Below are 21426 nucleotides of genomic sequence, written 5' to 3' on the forward strand. Positions count from 1 at the left end.
GTCGTCCTACAGGAGCTCGGCGGCCTGACGGCGCGCGGGGTGCTGACGCCCGCGCAGGCCGCGGCGCTGGACCGCGGCATCGCGCACACCATCCTGCCCGGGTCGCCCGCGCTGCGCACGCTCGACGAGCACGCCAGGCACGAGTACCTGCTCAAGCCGGTGCGCGGCGGCAAGGGCGCGGGCATCCTGTTCGGGGAGGACATGACGGCCGCGGCGTGGCGCGCGGCGCTCGCGAGGCTGCGCGAGCCCGGCCTGCGCCCCGACGACGACGGGTGTGTCGTGGTGCAGCGCCGCGTGCGCCAGATTCGCTACGAGGTGGTGCTGAAGCCATCGGGCGAGGCTGCGCGGTATCCGCTCGTCGGCACCTATCATGTGGTTAATGGGCGGTATCTGGGCATGGGCATCTGGCGCAGCAGCGGCGACCGCATCTGCGCCGTGTCCACGGGGGGGTCGTGGATGTGCTCCGTCATGAGCCCTTGTTGAAAAGGCGTCTCCAGTTGGAGAGGAAAAATCGCGAGCCCAGCGCACTCGCCACCTCAAAGCACAACTCAGGCCATGGATACATTCACCAGTTGTAGTCAAGAGGGATGTAGAGTAAATAAAAGTCAAATTCGCTCCTCTCCAACCCATAAACGCCCTAGTCAAAAGTCAAGTTTTGCTGTTCAACGTAAATCCTTCCATATTCTTCCTTCTCTTTTCTCATACAGGGCATCGGCACGGCACTGCTCTTCGGCCGTTTATACCTACCATGTCGCTGGCCACTGGGACCTTTGCGTGGTGGACGGCGGGAGTTGACTCGGGTAAGACCTGGTATCGCGGCCGCGGCTTCTTCGCGCGACATATGTGAGGTGGCTGATGGTGGCGATGCGAGCAAGGCCAAGGCTCAGAGCAACTAGATTGGCTACTGACACATGGGCAAGACCATGGAACCTCGGAGCCGTGGATGCAGCAGGCGGGCAGTTGCGTTTAGTGGCGCATCACCAGTAACTCAGTCCTCCTCGCTAATCTCGCTCTCGTCGTCGCGGCCACCCTCTTCCTGACTATTGGCGAGATCCTCAAACGCATTCTCGAGGTCATTTTCCAAGTCGGCCTCGAGATCCAGCATGCCGCCGTCGTCTTCGCTGCCCGCCGCCTGTTCCTCCTCGTCCGCCGGGGTCGCCGGGGTGTGGCCGTTGTGCTGCTGCGCATTGACGGGACTGGGCAGCTTGAAATCCATGTCCATGTCGTCGTCGCTCTCAGCATCCGCATCGTCGGCTTCCGACTCGCGCTGGTTCATGTAGTCGTCGAAGCGGCGCTGTGTGGGAAAGGCGGGCGAGAAGTCATTGTGCTTGGCAACGGCCTTTGTGGCGGGCGGACCCTCGGGGTACTCAATCATCAGGCCGCCGTCGTCATCCTCATCCTCATCTTCGTCGTCATCGTCGTCGTCGGCGCGTTTCTTGGGCTTGTCGGGCGCCGCCGGGGCCGGGGCAGCCGCCACGGGCATGGCGAGGTTCTTGGGTGGCTTCTTGTCAACCTTCCGCTTCCCCTGCGTGCCGTTGCTGGTGGGTGGCAGCGCCGACGACGGTGACCCGGCGCTGCTCTGTTGCGAAGCAGGCGCGCGGACGTTGATGGAGTCATGGACGGGATCGTGCACGTCGAGATGCGGGAAGCGGCGGCTCAGCTCCTCCGAGTCGGCACCGCCCGGCATGCGCCTGATGTTCATGTTGAATGTCGAGTCGACCTTGTCGAGGACAAACGCCTGGCGGACGGGGTCAAAGCACAGCACGTACTGGTCGTCGTCTGTGCTGCGCGGGCCGGAAAAGGCGTAGTCGTCGCTGCCGTCCTTGTACAAAAGGTCGTACGACGACGTCTTGCCCGGGAGCGACGGCTTGAGGCGCGCGCGTTCGGGGCCGTCGGGGGAGGAGAGGGTCGGCTTGTGGTTGTCTGTCAAGACGGCGGGTTAGCACACCCACAGCACCGCATCCAATGCGAATGTCGGGCACAGTGCCCCGGCCGGGGCAAAACAACGTACAGCGGACCCCGGTAAAGATTTCGTTGGAATCATCGCCGGTCAGGCTGTCGCCCAGGATGACGGGGTATTTGCCGGCGACAGTCGGGTCGATGAGAGCCGCCATGGCGACGCTGCGGGCGCTGCTGGGTAAATGTGGTGTGGTTTCGAAGGAGCGCCCGGCTGGGGTAGTAGACTATGGCTGGGTGCTTGTCTCAGTACGATTCTCGAGGATGAATCTGCAATTGAAGGGCAGTGATGAATGGTTGAGAGGGGGGAGAGTTTGCTGGCAGCGTGTAGAGGCTGAACAAGATGGGTGTGGAAGGAGGGAGGGAGGAGGGAAGTGGGAAGAGCGAAGAGGTTGGAGATGAGAGATGAGACGAGGCCACGAATTGGCCCGCCTCGATCGAGTGACAACATGTGGAGCGCCTCTTTGGCGCCCGCTAATCCGGGAGAAGCTCGTCTTTGTTTCTTACATAGAAAAGGGCGGCAAAAAAAAAAGGACAAATACATACCGGTGGCGTCTAGCCTTTTTTGCTTTGATCTTTTGTATTGTTCTTTCTGCAAGTTTTGCCGTCCTTGTCTGGAGCTTCCGCCCCCTATATACCTACCTACCTGCCGTCGTAACACCTGCCTACCTCGAAAGTGAGCCAATTTTCTTCCCGCTCGTGCGACCAATATGCAGCTTTTTGTTTGCTTGCTTCATCCCTTGTCCGACAGTGGTTCGTCCCGTGTGTTTCCGTCGGTGGCACGGAAATGGGGAGAGTCGCGTCCAGCAGACTTGCAGACTTGCAGCCAAAAGGCCCGGTTGGCCAAGTGCCAACTATGGCATGCGGTGAAGGGAGAAGATGATGAATCAATTCTATACTCGGTATCTATTTGTTGCGTATTGGTTTTTGCCACGATTGGCACTTGGTATTTGAAGGCTGCTGTTTGCTTCCAGTTAAACCCGCAGTTGGTAAAGCCGAGCATTTCTTCTTCCAAACCAACTACCCTCCCACCACTTACTATTAAAATATGTTATTTTCCTTTTGATGATAAAAATATGCAAGAAAAAAAATGCAAGTTGTCAAGATAACATGGCTTCTTGTTCAACAGCCAAACAAGTTGTTATCCTCAACATATTCCCAAGCCAGTCCCAGTCACCGACTGACACGTCCACACCACACAGCACAGCTTTATCCCTTGCCGGTGACTACAGGCAGGGCCGCGCTCCGAATGACCCCGGCGGTCCGCACAGCAAGTCTATCCTCGCCGGCTTTCATTCCGTGTACTTTGGCGCTGGCGGCTGCGTGGCCCAATTTCCCGGGATCCCTCCTGGGTCCAGGCGGGCGGGTTGCTGCGATTTCCGGCGCTCTGCATCGGCCGCGCCTGGGTTGTTCTCCGACACGGTAATCTCAACCGTCTTCATAATGGCGTTGAGTGCTCTGCTGGGCGGCATGTCCACCAGATAATACTCGTCGCCGGCCACCTCGCTCCGGCCGTCGCTTTCGCTGTTCCAGGTTGAGCTCTTGGCCCCGCCCGAGCTCCCCTGCGCCTCGACGGTGATGATGGCATCCACGGACGAGTGCTCGGCATACGCCCTGCTGGCCGTTGTCGTGTTGTGCTGCTGCTGACTCCGCATGTGCGACGAGTTGTTGTTGTTGCGGCCGCCGTAGAGCGGGTTGTCGCTGCGCGCAATCTTGGCAATGAGGTTCGCCATGACGAGTTCAATGTAGAGCTTGATAATGTACACCAGCGGGGTGAATTGCACATATCTGGCAAGATTTAAAAGAGCAGATTAGTCTCCGACTTGAAAAAAAAAAAGACCGTTTCAACAAGGGCACTGGAACAGCTTACACATAGGGGTCCGGCAGACTGATCATGCCCAACAGAGCAGCATCCAGGGTCGTGGATATCCCAATCAGAAAGACATTCATGTTGAACAGGCGCCAGTACTTGGTCAGGCCTCCCGATATGAGTCGCGACCGCACAAGATGCAAAAACATCAAGTTGAGGACGAGGTCGAGGACGAGGAAGACGGATTTTTCCATCCTCTCGCAGGCCTGGTTGAGACGCTTCCGCTCCTCGGTTGCGTTGGGCAAGTGGGCCGAGATCCAGATAAAGTAGACCATGATGTTGAGGGGCAGGATAGCGAGGAAGAGACCGATGCGCAGCCAATTGGCCTTGCGGCGGTTCGTCATGATGATGGAGAGACGGTTGGCAATAATCTGCGGCTGAAACTGCGTCTGTATAGCCCATAGAAGGACTGGGAGAGGCAAGAATTGCTGTTAGCATACCGGTCACAAGAGCTCAGGAATGGGAGAATATCGGGGAAAAAAATTACCAGAGGCAAAGAAGAAGCCAAAATGACCCGGAATGACACCCTTCAGGTAGAGGATGGTGATGATGCCGAAGATGAGGCCCGCAAAGGCGTCGAGCCAAATCATGTACACGTAGAAGCTGTGCACGCTCTTTAGGCAGCCCATGATCTTCCATGTCTGCGAGATGATTTTGGACAGGACAAAGGGGAAGATGCCAACAGTGGCCCCGAAAAAGAGAGAGGGCAGATCGACTTCCATTCTTGCGGTGTCTGGCGAGCGTTGCACACACACCTGTCCAAATGCTGTACAGTATACTGAGAATGGCGGCCGATCTACAAGGTCGTCTGGCAGCTTCTCATCTTTATATATACGCAGTGGCTACGTCGGTAGTTGGCAAAGTCTCGACCGAGCAGAGCATATCCCAACTTGCCACTTATAGTTCACCGCATGCCCACCCATGTCTCAGGAATCCTCAGCAGCTGTTAGCCAGCCTGCCAGTCTCCAATTCAAACTTGTGGTGCTAACAATGTCCCGACTCGACGTGGATAGATAGATGGACTAGGCATGTCTGAATCGGCCCCTGGTTCTCTTCTTCCCCCGCCAAGCAGGGGTGATCCTTGCCGGGACTAGGCATACACCGAGAGCGTGTGTAATTTTTTTCAGTATATCGATATTTCTATTTAAGTGCTTAGAACTAGCAAGGAAGCCAGCCAGCCAGCCAGCGAGGAACCAGCAAGAGTAAGGAAGCCAGCTAGCAAGGAAGCCAGCCAGCCAGCGAGGAAGTCAGCCAGCCAGCAGCCAACCAGCAAGGTAGCTAGCTAGCCAGCAAGTAAGTAAGCCAGCTAGTACTTCCTAGCTGGCTGGCGGCTGGCTGGCTGACTTCCTCGCTGGCTGGCTGGCTGGCTTATTACATACTTGCTGGCTGGCTGGCTGGCTGGCTGGCTTATTACTTACTTGCTGGCTGGCTGGCTGACTTATTACTTACTTGCTGGCTGGCTGCTGGCTGGCTGGCTATAAGGATAGTATGTAATTAAAAAACATAATAGCCTACTTATATATGTATTATTTCATATCTAACCACACATAGGGTGTGAACTAAGTTTTGGCCACAACTTACCTATAGGCTGCCACATCCGGGCCCCCTTGTCGACCATGTCAAACTTTTCACTAGAACCCCATTGGAAGCCTTGTCGGAACCTTAGTTGGGATCTAAATCGAACTGCCGATGTTTGCTCATCGCGGGCCCCTTTTTCCATACTTGCCGGCCTTTTTTTTTACTTGCCCCCAAAATACTAAGCGACATTGACCCATGACCAATAGCGGACAGTGCACCAGATAAGCCCGGCTGCAGGGCCAATGGTTACGCCAGCACCACCCTGTTCGGTGGTATTCCAAGACGAGACTGTTTCTCGTCTCAGCTCCGTGTTCGTGCACTATGTCCCCGAGGGGTCGGTGCACAATGCAATAGCCACTGCATGGAGTCTGTACGGAGTAATAAAGGCTAAACGACTACCACCGCCAGCTAGTAGGTGCTAACTAACACATGGTAAAAGTCGTAGAAACCGTCCTTTCCAGCCAGAGTGTCGGGAACCGCTTGGCTCTGTAACCAATAGCGCGACGACCTTTGTCCTCGGCAGTTGACATCTCTGCCGTGCCCTTTGTCCGCCGCCTCGGCACTATTGCTATACGGAGTCGTTCGCCGTCTTTCCGCAACGACAACTTGCTGTTGGCCCCTGCCAGGCTGTCTGTCAACCTTTGCATAGGCGTAGTCGTCGGAATCGACCCAAATGTAACCCGTCCCCTGCTGATGCATGCGTTTATAGTCATCGCTGGCGCGCCTCCCAGCATCGCATAATGCTCCATGATCCGACAATCATCCTGTGCCGGGTGCGTTTTCAAATCTCGTCCCGGATAAGCCTCAATTTTTTGTGCTTTTTCTTTGTTTTTGCCGCCGCCACCCTGATTTCTCCGCGCTCGGCTTCATCACACCCGCGGCCGTGCCCTGCCCGGGATGGCTGAACCAAGATCTGCGCCCCGCCAGGCGCCGTCTCCGGCCACACTGAGCGTGCAACCTCGCATTGTTCATCAAGCACCATACTGGTCCGGCTGGGTCCTGACGACGTCGAAACACTGCACCGTGATGCTGCCTAGCTCGAGCAAAGGTGTTGGATCTTCCTGTCGACATGCCAGTGGATCCAGTAGTTACTTTCTGCCATGACCAAGAGCTGCTTTCGCCTTTTTCCAGGCTGGACAATGGTGGAGTCGAGATTCTGCTCATTTGCACGCCATATCGGGGCAGCGGAAGAACAGCTCATAGTTCGTGTCCGTGACAAACGACGGCAAATAACTTAGGACCCGATTGTCCCAGACATATGGTGCGAGTAGTTCTCCTCATCGCTAATCCAAATACACCGCAGCCAACTTCCATTCCCACAATCGCACGCAGTGGTCCGGGACGGCAGACACGTCGAGTACACTCGGGCACTTGGCTCATCCGCGCTCTAGAAATTCGTATCTACGGTGACCCATCATGTTGAGCGGTTGCCATGACACGCGAGTTATCCCAGCTTGTGGAATTTGTATCAAAAGTTGCCACACAGGCGCTGCTGCTTGACCGTCCAGGGTAGTATGGCTGGCGGCTAGAAGGCATCGAGAGACACGGACACTGCACACTCTATTAAAAGGTTTGTATAAGGGAGAAGGGGAAATAATATAATAAAACTGAAAATGATAAGAAGGACTAGAAGAAAACGACAGATAACAAGGGCAAGTAGAATTAAGAAGATAAGACTAACAAAGAAGATAAAAAGCACACTGAAGATAATAGTATGTATGGGCAACGGATTTATTCGCCTGGTGGCTGGTGGAAGGCTACTGTGGCTGGTGTGGCGCATTGTAGTACTAGCAGCGTTACACGTTACAGCTTACGACAACCATGAACCACGCACTGTGGGCTGATGCTACATGGTACCTACCGAGCACGCAGTACTTGCCATCTGGAGATTCTCAAGACACAGCACCACCGACCAACCGTCACTCCTCTACCTCACAAGCACACAAGAACACAAGAACGCATCACCGCTCGTAGTTTGTCCCCCCTAGCACAGAAGAGAGCGTAGTCTGGGGGAAGAGCAGGATCCTACGACGCAGCAGTCAGCCGCCCCTCTGCCCCGCGAGCGTTTGAGAACAATCACTGCACTGTGCGCGCCGCGCCATGATTGCACGACGACAGACCGCGCGCGTGTGTGCCATCGGGAGGCTGGCGAAGCTTCAATACAGCACCCAGTCACTGCTAGCACTCTGCAATACGTGTTGTGACACTCTCTGACCTGCTCGGCTTTTGTATTCGGAGCATATAGTTACTGTTGGGTCCCCGCGTTTTACCCACAGACGAGGGGAGCAAAAATGGACGACAACGCGACGAAACCAGGTGGATTCTGGGGAGGCCTCTTGAGGAGAGGCAACGGCACTACAAAACTCAAGGTACGCTCAGCTCTACCGTCATCCCATCCAAATCAGCACGCCAGACGCTAACACGGGTTTCAATCCGCTAGACCAAACAAGATGCACGAAGGACAAGAGCTGTTGCAGCGCGACCACGCCGTCCACCACCAGAGATGTCGGCCATGGCCCAACCACGCCCACGCGATGCCGATGCGCGCCCGCGCCGACGACGGGTCGCCCGGTTCAGCGACGACAATGACACAGACGCCGAAGCGTCCGGCCAGCAGTCCCCCCCGACGCCTCTTACCGACTGGCCACCCGCCGGCATGGCACCCAAGCAAGAGCTGGCCCGCGACCAGGCCATGGCTCTGATTGCGCGCGGCGCGTCCTCCCACAAGGGCTACCGCCGCGCCGTGCCGCACGTGTCCAGCGACTTTTACGCCCTCTACGCAGCCTCGTCGGGAAACCGCGGCGAGGCCACGGACCGCGCCAACCTGCACGACGCCATGGTGCAGCTCATGACGCTGCGGCTAGCCGGGCCGGGCGAGATTTCGTCGCCCTGGAGCACGCTGGAGCAGCCGAGCTGCGCGTACATGTATGGAGCCCGGCCGGGGACCATTACGCTGAACCACTGGGCGTCCATGGCGAGCGAGTTCCCGACGAGCATCGCCCTCCGCGATTCTGGCATTACGCCGCGGGCACTCACCCTCGAGCAAGTGTTTGAACGGCTTCGGGAGTTGCAGAGTGCGCGTGATGACCTTGACGAGAGTACCCTATATCGTACGTTGTATAAAAGAATCCTGCGCGATCCGGATCGTATATTGAACCCACGAAAAAGTTTGGAAAAGCAGATTACTGATCTCATCGTGGCACTCTCGCGGCGGGATTGGATTGACTTGACAAACCCCAAAAATCAAGTCGTGACACGCTTCATATTCGACCCGTTTCCCGAGGACCACGAAAAGTACCTAGCCTTCTTCCATCAATTACTACTCAGCATGGAGCTGAATGTGCGCATACATAACAAGCAGCACAGCGACTATGCCAAAGACAAGCTGTTGCAGCAGATTCCGCCCACGATACGATGGAACTTGGCACTGGCGAGGCGCTGGAGCGATTACATTCGAGTCGACAGCTATGGACCAACCATTGATGATATCAAGCTTCGATTCAAGCTCAGAAGGCGCCAAGTCAAGATGCTGAAAAAATTTGCGACTACCTTGAAATGGCCCAATCTCGGCGAGACCCTCGACACACTCAAAGATTCGGAAGACGAGGTGGCTTCGGATGCAGTGAGTTCTGACGCCTATGCCTTTTTTAGCGGCCTTGTCCTCCCCGGCCCGACGTTTCCGTTCATCATTATGAACACCCTCATCGATACGGACCCAGACGAGGCCACCGACGAGCTGGCGCTGCTCTCGCACATGCATCCAAAATGCGGCTTCCAGTACCGTAATAGCTACACGTACTGGACAACTACCTGCATCGTGGGGAAGGTGCTCGCGCCGACGTGCCAGGCGCTGGCCGGCTGGGTCGGGCCGGCATGTCCCACGGCAGATCTTGGGCGGTCGCAAATTGCGCGCATCCGCGCCCGCATGCCGAAACAAGTTATGCAGCGCGAGGATGTCGAAAGCATGGGGGAGAGGTCCGACCCGCTGGGTCCACCGTCGGAAATTTATCCTGTCGACGAATATGTCCTGGTGACTCCGGCAGCCAGTCGATGCGCTCCTCTCGACACAGCCCGCGTAGAGCTCCTATCGTTGCGTGAAGTGCCGGCGCTGGATCCGACACAGCCCCCGCCAGGGCCGAAGCTGTTTGACGCAGTGGTACAGGTTGCTGTGGATGGCGTGTCGTGGCCGCTACGGCTGGCTTACGATGTGTCCTTTGTAAATGCCTGGCCATGCTCGGATGGGCCGCACCCACTGTTCTTTGACTACGTCTATAAACTTATTCCCGCTGACGAGATCTTGGCCGTCAGAGACTGGGGTCGACTGTATACGAAGGCGGGTAGCTTAAGGAGTGCACAATCTACGCCGATGCCGATGGTACAAGGCGGCAATGGCCTTAACGGAGGTGCTACGACGGATAGTCTCCAGCAGCAGGATGATGAGGAAGTCCTCGTTGTCGAAGCATTCGGCGTGCCGGACCACGAGGTCCTCGTCAGAGCGTGGTGCGCGCATTGGGGCGTGAGCGCCATGGTAGCTGACGCGAGCAAAACATGGTAAGTGGCCCAATTTACGTGGCTTCGTCGTTGGAGCCCATTATGCTGACTGGCATAGCATGGCCTGCGCAATTCGTGAGTGCTACGCAGCTGCGCTGACGGTACTGATACTGGTCGATGACGCGAGCAAACCAAGCGATGAGTGATGATGTGTATGATTCAATGACGAAATTACGGAGGCGGGTGGTTTGGACTCGATGGAGCGTCTAAGGGTGATCAGTCGGCATAATTCTTTCTGTGGCGACGGCGTCGTAAAAGAAGATTGCCTAGTATCGTTATTACCGTTTGCATTCGTGAATGTAGTACTCCGTAGGACAATCTGCAAATACACGTTAGTATACGCGAAGGTTGTTGTGCAACACGTAGGACAGGAGGGGGGTTCGTTGGATCAGGGGAGAATGTGTAATCAAGCATCTCCAACGTGCATCCTAAGAAAAATGTCAAGAGCGACATGGAAACTCATAAGCCGCGGTATTTCATTGAAATAACCGTCATCAGACAACAAGAAAGCTGGCATGGTGACAATGTCGTAGGCCAGTTGTTTTGGGTCGGGGATGCGATGCGGAGCTTACCATTGTTGTCGGCAGTGGCAGCTGCGACTACGTTTGATCAAAGTTCTGTCAGTTTCAACGGCGTTGTTCATTTCAGTAGTGGTACGTGCGAATAAAGAGCCGAGTCCTCGCAATGGCTGACTTGGATGGAAAAAAAGTGTGCGATAGATGAAGTGAGGAAAGGAAAAGATTTGCTGGGTTAGTGGTGACAAAATATGGTGCTGACTCATATGGGGCTAAGCCTGATTGAATGGCCCCTGCAAATGACCAGATACTTGAACATTGTTTCATACAGTCGTAATAAATTATTCATTGTTCTGCCTTGTTCTTCATTACTGGCATGGCTCATTTCTGAACCCATGTTCAACTACGTAACATCCCAGCGGCGTACCAACCATGACCAATAGGTAACCTCGCAGGCCTGACATAGCAAGGCCTATCCTGCCATCCTCTACAGCGGAACAGAATCGCGGAATACGGAACCGAATCTATAACTGGTCAGCATGCTGTGAGACGTTCCATCACCGGCCGGCGCAACATACTCGGTAGGGTACCGGTCCCCCTGAAGCTCCGTCGCCTCGGCGTACCTGCGCAGCTCCGCCACCTCGTCGGGCGTGAGCTTGACGTGCAGCGCCTTGACATTGTCCTCGAGGTACTTGACCGTGGTGGTGCCGGGGATGGAGATGAAGTCGTCGCCCTGCGCGGCGACCCATGCGAGGCAGACCTGCGCGGGCGTGGCGCCGTGCTTCTCGCCGACGGCGCGGATGCGGTCCACGAGCGCCAGGATCTTGGGGAAGTTGTCGGCGCTGAACTTGGGCACGGCCGCGCGGAAGTCGTCCTTGGCCAGGTCCGCGTGCGACCGCACCGCGCCCGTCAGCAGCCCGCGCGCCACCGGACTGTACGCCACCACGGCGATGCCCAGCTCCCGGCACGTCTGCAGGATGCCCGTCTGCGGCGACTCAATGTCCAGGAACAGCGGGCTGTACTCGACCTGGTACGCCGCGATGGGGTGCACCGCGTGCGCGCGCCGGATCGTGGCCGCGGAGCACTCGGACAGACCGAGGTACCGAATTTTGCCCTCCCTATTCGCTCCAAGAAACGATGTCAGCAAAAGGATTTGTGCTTTCAAAAGGGGGGGGAACACGGGAACTCACGCCTTGAGCTCGGCCATGGCCTTGATGGTGTGCTCAATGGGCGTCTTGTCGTCCACGCGGTGGCAGTAGTACAGGTCGATGGTGTCGACGCCGAGCGTCTGCAGGCTCTTGGCGCACGCCTCCTTGACGTACGCCGGGTCGTTGTCGAGCACGCGGCTGCCGTCGGGCGTGTGGCGGAGGGCAAACTTGGTCGCCAGGAAGATGTCGTCGCGCTTGCCCGTGCGCTTGAACCACGCGCCCACGCGCGCCTCGCTGCTGGCGTAGACGTCGGCCGTGTCCCAGAACCGCTCGCCCAGCTCGTAGGCGCGGTCCAGGAACGCGAGCGCCGTCTCCTCGCTCGTGTCCTGCTGCTTGTACCACCCCGCAAAGGACATGAGCCCCAGACCGATGCCGGTGACCTGGGGACCGTTGCGGCCGAGTGTTCGCGTGGGCAGAGACATGGTAGAGTTGAAGGTGGGTTTGTTGTGCTGTTGTGGCTTTGGTTGTTGTGACTTTGGTTGTGTGACTTTGGCTGTTGTGACTTTCACTGTTGTGACTCTCGCTGTGGGTGTCGAATGGGTCGGTGGTCTGTTGAGTCGGCCTACGCCGTGCTATATATAATGAAATAGCATGACTAGATTACTCATACAGAGCGGAGGGTCGCCATTTGCTCCTCCGCAACTGATGTCATGAATGGCGGATTTTGACGTACTCGAGGGGATTGCTAGTGTACTTGCCGGTTCTTAACGCCGACAGAGCTTGACCTTGCATCGAGCTCGATCCGGAGCTCCACCGGGACGACCGGACGACCGCAAGCAAAGGTCTTCTCCGCGCGTGTCGCAATACCAATTATTTCTGTGGGTATGGGCCATGGCTGTTTTAAAACCTGGGGTTTACCGTGGCGGCGTGGCGGGCTCAAATGTTGTTAACCCCGAATCGCAGCCACGGGAGTTTACGGTCACAACGGACATTTCCATTTTGTCCCTGACCATGACTGCCAACTTGTAAAATAGCATCTCTACGCCATTAATTGTAAGCGGATTTTTCAGCTTGAGTTCTTTCTTAGTCTTTTAACTCCGACAACTAGCTTTTGAGTGGTTAGCCCCTAGGTCTAATTGCCAGATAATAGCAGCTGAACACGAATAGTACTGCCCTGACTGACCCTCCACTGCTCAGAAACCTGAGGGGCAGTATGTGCTAATTAGATAATTGGAGCATGTGCCGTGTATGTCGATTTCTCTGCGATTTTTTTCTGAGCCCTGTGGTTTAAGTAACGGTTTCCAGCTCTGCAACGTAATTGGCCTTTCATTACTCCAATACCCTAGAGCAATGCAACATTTTCTTGCAACACACGGCGCTTCCTCGCTCGGACCTGTGCCACAGCCTCAGCCACGAGACACGTGGAGGCCTCGGGCTGGGTTGGGTGAACGCCACACAACTTTGCATCCTGCGCGAATGATTTGACATCTCCAACGCGTCGCTACGCGATTTCAAATCCTGCCAACCCAGACACATCTTCCTGGCAATGTCGGAGGTGGAAGCGGGTAAAGAAAAAGAGGGGTTCGACGTGGGTGAATTCTTGTATGTCGCGCTGTTTCGACCGATACTCGGCGGCCTCACAACCAACCCCCCTGCCATCGCTGGAGTGGCCGCTAACCAATTCACAGCCAAAAGAACCTCAACAAGGGCGAGCTGGCCTTGAAACGGGCCGTAGGACTCGGGGCGCAACCCAATGCCATACCGGAAGGCGAGCCGGTGCACGATGCCGAGCCGCGGCCGGTCGAGATTGGCTGGCACCCGGTCGGGGGGCTGGCGGGCAAGTGGTTTGCGACGAGCACGGGGCTGGGCAAGATGATTACGGAGCGGACCAACAAGTACCCCGACCCGACGCAGCACTGGGCGGTGCTCGTGGGCGACTACGTGCACCAGCTGTGGATGGACGAGCGGTTCCACGTCATCTACATCAACGGCCGGATTGACCGGGCCGAGTGGCAGACGTTTAGCGTCGGGCAGACGCGCTTCAACGACGACGCGCTGCGGCGCGCGGGCGAGACGGTCATTGCCGCCATCCGCGACAAGACGCCCGCGTACAACCTCATCTCCAACAACTGCCAGACGTACGCGCTGCAGCTGCTCGACGCCATCAAGGTCGGCGCCCGCAAGGAGTTTGGCACCACGCTCGCCGTGTACGACCGCCTGCTGGGGCCCGGCAAGGTCGCCGACCTGTTTGACAGGAATGGGCTGCAGATGCTCGCCGACGGCACCGACACCGCCGGCGCCGCCACCGCGCCGCCGCTGCAACAAGGCGACGACGACGACGAGAACACGGTCGGACTCGCGCAGCAGCTCATGCACGACCACACCGCGCAGCTGGATGCGCACGAGCAGATGAACAAGAAGAGCGGCGAGCTGACCCCGCCCCGCGAGGCGGCCGAGGCCGGCGAGAGGGGTGCGGCACAGGCGTCCCGGGAGCTGCAGGGAGATAACGGGGCCCAGGAGAGTGTGAGCGGTGACAGGGAGAGCAAGAGCAGCGAAGTCAAGAAGCAAATTAAAAACATCTTTAATCGTTTCTCGCGAAATAAGTCTTGACAGGGTAGGCTACAACCTTGATAAATGATATAGAAGAAACTAGTATAGCGGCTTGACGATTCTAACGTACAAATTTTTCAGCTGTACTTTGCCCTATGATGGCTCTGCATTCGTGAGGACATGATCTGTGTGTTGCGATGAATGCCGGCTATGATCACAGTTTGCAACGTCTACGAGAGACCCGAGCCAGTTATATCCAGCAGTCGGCGAACGCCCGATTGACCAACTTTATCGGCGTTGATGACTCGTTGGTCGCAGTACGATCTTTCGGTTTTCGTTTGCTCGAGAAGGATACGGGATCTCCGAGGTCGGTGCCATTCTTTCGCTCTTGATACGAGATTTGGCAGAAGCCGGGAAACATCCCTTCAAGCAACGAGCATGTCTCGGCTCAGATGCGCTGAAACTCCCCTTGAACTGCCACGTGCGGTTCATCAGCAATTTTTGTTGTCACTGAGATTGTCTTGGACATGTCGTGGTATCCACGCCAGCCGTGCACTACCTGTCGTCTCTCATTGCTACGCAGCGGCCACACGCCAGCACCTGTGAAGCAAAGCCGGCAACCGGCCTTGCGGCGAATTCCAAAACACGCGTCTACAGCAACATTCTGTCCTGCTTGCTTAGCGTACTGACCGTGCCTGCCACAGTTGATGCTCGCGAGGTGGTTTCGCGAGGTCGACGCCAGCAAAGGCAGTGTAAACCAGTCCAATATCGGCCAGACTCCGCCACTGGGACAGTGCCACGCCCCTATATCGAGTCTGTCGCTCTGCCGTGGGGAACCCCACACAAAGGCAAGAATACGAACCTGTGTTCCAGGCTCCAAGCATCTGCGGGGCCTTGAGGAGCAACTCTCTTTCCATGAAGGCCATGGCGGGCGGAAGGATCTCATGGGCAAGTCCATTGACTGTCCTGGCACAATGACCACACTATTAGAGAGCTGATCCCGAGAAAGAGTAGGGAAATTACAACGTCTCCAGTAGGTACAAACGTAAGTGGGGATGCGTCTTTCTATGACGAATCAAGTATACCTATCGTTTTCGTGCAGTCTAAAGGGATAGGGAAACGAGGATCAGCGCGCCAGTATACGAGGAATGCCCTTGCAGGGTTCTGTGATGGCGTGTTGGGTCGAGCTTCGCGGACTGGCATCGCAAATAATCATAACTAAATAAAGGTATGCTAGTCGGGAACGGCCAAAGTTCTCCGCTGATGGCTACCACCTGTATCTACACGACTGAGTGTTTGCTCGTGGGGTACCGTGCAGCAGGTTACTGTTGCTGATACGTCCTTGTCTGTTGACGCTTGTTGGTCTCGACGGGAAAACGCGCGTCTTGCAGTCGGCATGTTTTTGTCCATCATGTAGTGCGAAAGGTGAAAATTCGATTTGAATAATCGTTGGGTTGCGGCTCGCCGTGAATGATGCTTGCACTTTGCAACGACGCCGTCTTTCTTTTTTTTTGATCTTTGGAAACCCAATTTGCGGCAACTACGTATTGACGTTTCCGTCCATGTCGAAAATATGTCGCAACTACTCAACGACCACAACAACAAACGCCATGATTTGTGGATGTGACGAGTCGTGGTAGATGCGAGCTTTTACTTCCTGTGTGGCACGTGTGGCCCTGCCCGGAAAAAGGTTCAACTCCCCCCCCCGGCCCCCAAACAGGTTTAGTGGCTGTGGTTGGAGAATCGCAAGAAAGATCTCTCGCATCGTACGTTAATATACTTTTTATTAAAGGATTACGCAGTGCAAGTGGCTTGTTCGCAGGAACAAAGGCCCCCCCCCGTCCTCCTCCCCCGCCCAATTTTGTTCTGGGGGTCACAAGGCGCTTTCCCTCGTAGGGCTGTGCGCCGACTTTTGGGAACGAACTAGCGCTGGGCTGGGCTATTGAAGCCACCACTTTTTGTTTTGTTTTCCGCCAGTTGGCCGAGGGGAGGGGCGCAAGGGAATTGCGCCTTGTTTCTATATAGCGCGCGGGGGTCGTCGCTCTTTTTTTTGTTGTCATTTGAGATTGCAAAGTGCAATGTGGTGGAGTTTGAACATCAGCGTGCCATTGAGATGAGCCAATCAGAGCAAAAGGAAGAAATCTCACCTGCAGCGCAGGGGGCTGGCTATCTGACTTGATGGGGCGGAATGCGGAATGGTGCGTACGGTACGGAAAAAGACGTGCTGTAGCACTGCGGCTTGAGTCGATCGTGTTGTGAGAAATGCTCATCGGTGAGCTGCGCATGAATTAAGGTTTCCGCAAAAGTCGGGCACTCCTTTACCTGCTTCGTTGGTACCTAGTTCGTGGTCGGTCAAGAATGAGAAAGCCGTGTTTTTGTAGTGGGGAAGAGGGCTGAGGGCGTCGACTCGGCCGTCGCCTTGCCACGACGCTAGCACGTTTTAGCCCGGTTGAGGCTTCAGGGCTCCCGAGGTGCAGTACTGCGCTACCTGGGTGCCTTAGTAACTTAACTTAGTAGTACGGATACTAGGCACCAACTTGGGGTGAATCCCCAATGCCGTACGTGCAGGGAGCATCGCACGAGAGTGCATCAGGACACCGACAAGCTGAAAAGACTGTCCTTCCCCCCGCCTTGTAGACTTTTGGGGCGTACAATAGTTTATTTCGCCATCTTTGTGCAAGAGTGTGCCACTTTTGTATCGTCGTCTGTCATCTGTCAGTTGTGCGTCCAATTTGCAGTGCGTGCTGCAAAGGGGACCCGCGGCGGCATTCGTTCCTCCAAGGCGCGCGAAAGCCGTTGTTGGGCCATGCATGCTGACGTTGCCTTTGCTCGTTTTCGGTTCCAACGCCAAAAAAAAATAAAAAAAATAGAAAGAAAACATCTTACTGGTGCAGCACCGATGATGCGCGCTTTATTACAGGGGCTGTCGCAGGAGCCAAGCAAGGGACGCGTGGACAGTTGATCTGCGCTAGCCAGTTGGGGTAGGACTTCCGCAAAACAAAAAAGGTCCCCCCCTTGCGCTCATCCCGTTGCACCAAGTGGTACTAGGTAGTGTGGAGTCCCTGCAACGAATGAGATTGGCAGCCCGGCACCGCACTTCCGACCTTGGAGTCTCGTCCCCTGTTCGCCCTGCTCGGCTCCAGCCGTATTCCAAGTAGCAAGCGGCATCTCTGGGCCGATTTGGGCAACCACTATTGATTCAACCCCCGAAACCAAAACGCTTAGCTTCACACTAAAACGAATGTACAGTTGCCTGTTCCGCCTCGTCGACTCCATATCGACTTATTACCCTCGTAATTGTCGTCGGTTTCCCAGAGTCGTCCCACCCCCGCTGACCCCCCCCCCCCCTGGTCAATGTATTGCCAGTAGGGCTGTGCTTACTGGGATGGAAGGGAAACCTCATTGTGCCACCCGATTCATTTGCCCCCAGGCGGCGACGCTTTTTGGGTGGGTTTGGTGGGTGGTCATCTTGCGACCCCTTTCCCGCCTGTAAATAATGAGAGGCTGACGCCCATCTTCTTTCTTCCCGCTGCCTCTCCCTTTTTTTTTTCTCTTCTCTGATCGCCTTTTACCCCGTCCAAAACCTTGCTCTCTCTTCGCTTCCACCGACATCATTATCCAAAAACACCAAGACGCTCATTCTCATCCCATGTCAACATCCAGCCGACCGACTCACAACTAAGGCCCTTGGCTTCTCGCCTTACCCACCTTGGGCTCGCGCCGGCTCTGGCTCACTCATCAACCGCTTCATAGCCCTCTGCGCTTTGTTTGTGTGTGTGTGTGTGTGTGTGTGTTTGTGTGGCCATCGATTACATATATATACATCCTTTTTAATATTCGCACTTCATCCCTCGCTCTCGCACAACAAAAATGCCAGGTCCTCACAGCGGCCAGCACCATGGCCTGCATCTCGGCGAGCTCATCAACGAGCTCATCTCGTCCATTGCGCCCTTTTCCGGGCTCATCCTGACCGTCACCTGCTGCGTCATCGCCCTCGTCCGGCTCTACATCCTCGATCCCTTCATCCCCAAGATGTACTCGCGCGACGCCCTCCGCAACGTCTCCAGCACCCAGATGCGCAGCTTCACCAACCACCACGTCGCCGCCGGCACCAAGATCCTGCTCGTCTTCCTCTGCGGCTATCCCCTCCTCGCCATCATCTGCGGCAACGCCACGCCGCACACCCCCTACGCCAAGGGCTCCGCCGTCACCCTCGGCGACATGATGATTGTCTCGTCGCAAATCTTCACCGGCATGTACATCTTTGAGCTCTTCTTTCGCGAAAAGGTCTCCGTCATTAGCTGCGCCCACCACATTGGCGCCATTGTCATTGCCCAGGCCGCCATTGCCATGAGCATCAACTTTGGCCACGAGAGAGACGCCGTCTACGAGTTCATCCTGTGCTTCATCTGGGGTATGTTTTGCCCACCCCCCCCAAACCCCTCTTCGTAACACGAGCGAAGCCGCTGACAAGATTTGCATAGGCGCCTTTGATGTCGTCGCCGAACTCTGGCCTCATCTCGCCATGATCCTCTACCGCGTCCACCACGACAACCACGCCCTCCTCTCCCGCATCTTCTACGCGACGGCCATTCTCGAGGTTGTAGGCACCACCACCGAGACCATCATCGTCATGTTCCTCTTCGGCTCCCTCTGGGACAAGTGGTCTCTCTCGCTCAAAATCACCACGCCCTTCCTCCACACATTATTCTCGGCCGCCCAACTTTGGGGCGTCTGGATTTTCTACAAGATGGGCAAGGACCAGCAAAGGAAGCTCAAGAAGAGTGAAGAGATGCGCCCCAATTCAGGCGCCACCGCTGTCGAAAGCGTGTAACCGACCGACAAGCTTTTTTTTCTTCCTTTTTTTCTTTTTTTTTTCCGAATGGCATTTACCGTGACGGCTTAATTCATACATGGCGTTTAGCATCTGTATTAGACTCTATTTTCAAGCGAATTCAGATTTGCATTTTGCCCACCCTCTCTCTGCTCGCCACGTGCTCCATCTCCCTTCCTGACTCACACCTCTAACAATGGCAGCTCCCACCACAGCACGCCTTCGAGACAAAGTTGACAGTTAGCTCGCCCTTGGAGACGTCGTTGCCCGGCTGCGTGGGAACACTGCCGCACGCACGGCACTTGTGATCGAGAAGCTGTTGAAGCTGACCGTATGCGTCCCTGGCCGTGCCGGAAGCGCCGTTCTGGTAAAATGCGCAGATACTGCCCTGAGATCCTTGAGAGCAGGCAATTTGTTCTTAGAAGACTTGTTAGCAACGATCAGCGCCGACGGTGGAAGGGGGGCTGGAAGATCAAGGGAGTGGAGGGTTGTAGCAAGCATGTCATATACAACAGAGGGGGAAGCCGCAACGTACCACCACTGTTGAACCTCCTGTCGCCGCCGCCGCCAGCGATCAGAGCGCCCACTTGGTCATGAACAACTTGCAACGAGGCATCGTTGAAATTGCAGACACCGCTGCCTCGACAATTGATCCCAAGCGCCGCTGCGCCGATGAGGAAGAGAGAGAAGGAGAAGAAATGCATTGTGTGTGTTTGGGAAGCAGAGTGTATTGTATGTTGGGTATATTGACAGCAAGCAGCTGAAGGGCGGGGAGGGGGATTTTATAGTAGTCAAACTAAATACAACGACATAGCTGCACAAAAAGTCCCAGCAGGTTATCAAGGAAACTCAGATGAAGACTGCAAATCGTGGCGATGACGTTGTCCAAAATGCTCTTGATGGTGGTTGGTGGACAAAGTTGTTGCTGTAAGCAAATAGTGTCGGCCATCGCACCAACACGACTAACAAAGAAGCCAACCGCTAGTAGTAAAGCCAACTAGAACAACTGCAACAACTGCCAAGCGAAATCCAACTAGATCAACTGCCAAGCGAAAGCCAACTAGTTCAACTGCCAAGCGATGGAGACTCGGTAAATTCTCCGATGCAGATCGTCATAGTGGAGTACTATGGAACCGGTACTTTATGGACCTGGTTGCAACAGAGCTTGTGCACCATATTATTCTCATTTCCTTCTATCAACAAGGTCATCGATGACAAAATAATCAATGCTGACTAGCTATTCTGCCATTCCAATTTCTCCTCAAGAGTAAGCCAGTTCTGCGGCCTCTATACACCCAGCCAGTTCTTGGCGAGCCAACTAAACTATGTTGCATTGAAATCCATACACTGAGACCAGCTTGTGACCATGACAGCCATTCCAACCCCCAACAGAGACAAGCTCAGCACGCGCCTTGGCAGTGGGCGTCTCCGACGATATTGACCGTGAGCTCGCCCCTGGAGACGTCGTTGCCGGGCTGCGTCGGCACGGAGCCGCACTTTTTGCACCCGTGGTCGAGCAGCTGCTGGAGCAGCGCCGAGGCCTGGCCGGCGGTCCCGGACGCGCCGTTCTGAAAGAAGGCGCACAGCGAGCCGGTGCACGCAATCTGCTGGCCCGTCGCGTACCCCCGCCCGCGGTCCGCGATGCCGTCCACAATCGCCTTGAGGTTGATCAGGTTGCCCGCCGCCCCGTCCGAGGGGCAGAACCCGGAGCCCCGGCAGTTGATGCCCAGCCCGGAGACGCACCCGCCGAGCGCGCTGGCGAGGCACAGCAGAGTTGCCGTCTTCATGGTGCGCGGGGAGGTAAGTGTTGGCGGGATTTTGAACGAGGTAGAAAGAGAAAAGGTTTCTTGGAGGACTGGGATGGGTGGTTGGTATGAAGGAAGTCGTGGGCCTGGTGGCACGTCAACGTGGACTGCAAGGGATCTAAATACTGGCCAAGGACGGCTGCTCCGCATACCACGAATAGGCTACGCTTCGCAGGACTCATTACTGAATGGTGGAAGATTTATTCCCGCCATCGCTGTCATGTGTGTGCGAGAGATGAAGATTCCACGGCGTGAAGGATGATGATGTAACCCCACATTAACACTAGAGTTGGTGTTGAGGCCGGCAAAGGCTTAGGACATCTAGTTATAAAGACCCGCCTCTTGATTTATGGAGATGACAGTGTGGTTAGCCTTGGCGGGCAAATCTTAACCTCGCTCCGGTGCAACGTTGCTGAGCATTCGGATGACAATTCCGGGTCCGGGGACGGGGTGTCTGTCGACGATGTACGCAAACCATATCTTGGGTCGAATCTTGGGGAGTGCCGCCGTCTCCTGTACAACCCACGGGTGACTCGTATCGAAGCGGTTCAACCTGTGTTTGTCGATTCCAACACAGATGGCGTCGCCGAAAGAAAGGTCGATTGTGCTGGCATCAAAG

General features: G+C 55.7%; 9 protein-coding genes across 9 annotated transcripts; 3 read left to right on the forward strand and 6 right to left on the reverse strand.

Moving 5' to 3' along the window:
- Window positions 1-988: 988 nt before the first annotated feature.
- CCM_03460 (uncharacterized protein) lies at window positions 989-2407 on the reverse strand (the record flags this gene model as incomplete). The annotated part of the gene is made up of 2 exons (XM_006668611.1): window positions 989-1923; window positions 2275-2407. 2 exons carry the CDS (start codon window positions 2405-2407, stop codon window positions 989-991), a joined length of 1068 nt encoding a protein of 355 aa, XP_006668674.1.
- An 841-nt stretch (window positions 2408-3248) lies between these two features.
- CCM_03461 (uncharacterized protein) lies at window positions 3249-4548 on the reverse strand (the record flags this gene model as incomplete). Its single annotated transcript, XM_006668612.1, has 3 exons — window positions 3249-3744; window positions 3827-4235; window positions 4314-4548. The coding sequence occupies 3 exons, from the start codon at window positions 4546-4548 to the stop codon at window positions 3249-3251; spliced, it is 1140 nt and encodes a 379-aa protein (XP_006668675.1).
- Window positions 4549-7695: 3147 nt separating this feature from the next.
- Window positions 7696-10101, forward strand: CCM_03462 (uncharacterized protein; the record flags this gene model as incomplete). Its single annotated transcript, XM_006668613.1, has 3 exons — window positions 7696-7773; window positions 7845-9955; window positions 10014-10101. The coding sequence occupies 3 exons, from the start codon at window positions 7696-7698 to the stop codon at window positions 10099-10101; spliced, it is 2277 nt and encodes a 758-aa protein (XP_006668676.1).
- A 772-nt stretch (window positions 10102-10873) lies between these two features.
- On the reverse strand, window positions 10874-12100 carry CCM_03463 (Aldo/keto reductase; the record flags this gene model as incomplete). Its single annotated transcript, XM_006668614.1, has 3 exons — window positions 10874-10927; window positions 10985-11588; window positions 11661-12100. The coding sequence occupies 3 exons, from the start codon at window positions 12098-12100 to the stop codon at window positions 10874-10876; spliced, it is 1098 nt and encodes a 365-aa protein (XP_006668677.1).
- A 1064-nt stretch (window positions 12101-13164) lies between these two features.
- Window positions 13165-14228, forward strand: CCM_03464 (uncharacterized protein; the record flags this gene model as incomplete). The annotated part of the gene is made up of 2 exons (XM_006668615.1): window positions 13165-13220; window positions 13307-14228. 2 exons carry the CDS (start codon window positions 13165-13167, stop codon window positions 14226-14228), a joined length of 978 nt encoding a protein of 325 aa, XP_006668678.1.
- A 388-nt stretch (window positions 14229-14616) lies between these two features.
- On the reverse strand, window positions 14617-15094 carry CCM_03465 (uncharacterized protein; the record flags this gene model as incomplete). Its single annotated transcript, XM_006668616.1, has 3 exons — window positions 14617-14832; window positions 14855-14991; window positions 15031-15094. The coding sequence occupies 3 exons, from the start codon at window positions 15092-15094 to the stop codon at window positions 14617-14619; spliced, it is 417 nt and encodes a 138-aa protein (XP_006668679.1).
- Window positions 15095-18038: 2944 nt separating this feature from the next.
- Window positions 18039-19002, forward strand: CCM_03466 (uncharacterized protein; the record flags this gene model as incomplete). Its single annotated transcript, XM_006668617.1, has 2 exons — window positions 18039-18582; window positions 18653-19002. 2 exons carry the CDS (start codon window positions 18039-18041, stop codon window positions 19000-19002), a joined length of 894 nt encoding a protein of 297 aa, XP_006668680.1.
- Window positions 19003-19192: 190 nt separating this feature from the next.
- On the reverse strand, window positions 19193-19706 carry CCM_03467 (Killer toxin, Kp4/SMK-like, core; the record flags this gene model as incomplete). Its single annotated transcript, XM_006668618.1, has 2 exons — window positions 19193-19398; window positions 19538-19706. 2 exons carry the CDS (start codon window positions 19704-19706, stop codon window positions 19193-19195), a joined length of 375 nt encoding a protein of 124 aa, XP_006668681.1.
- Window positions 19707-20402: 696 nt separating this feature from the next.
- Window positions 20403-20789, reverse strand: CCM_03468 (Killer toxin, Kp4; the record flags this gene model as incomplete). The annotated part of the gene is made up of 1 exon (XM_006668619.1): window positions 20403-20789. The coding sequence occupies one exon, from the start codon at window positions 20787-20789 to the stop codon at window positions 20403-20405; it is 387 nt and encodes a 128-aa protein (XP_006668682.1).
- Between the last annotated feature and the right edge of the window lie 637 nt (window positions 20790-21426).

The sequence above is a fragment of the Cordyceps militaris genome (genome assembly GCF_000225605.1).
Source record: "Cordyceps militaris CM01 unplaced genomic scaffold CCM_S00002, whole genome shotgun sequence".
Lineage (NCBI taxonomy): Eukaryota > Fungi > Ascomycota > Sordariomycetes > Hypocreales > Cordycipitaceae > Cordyceps > Cordyceps militaris.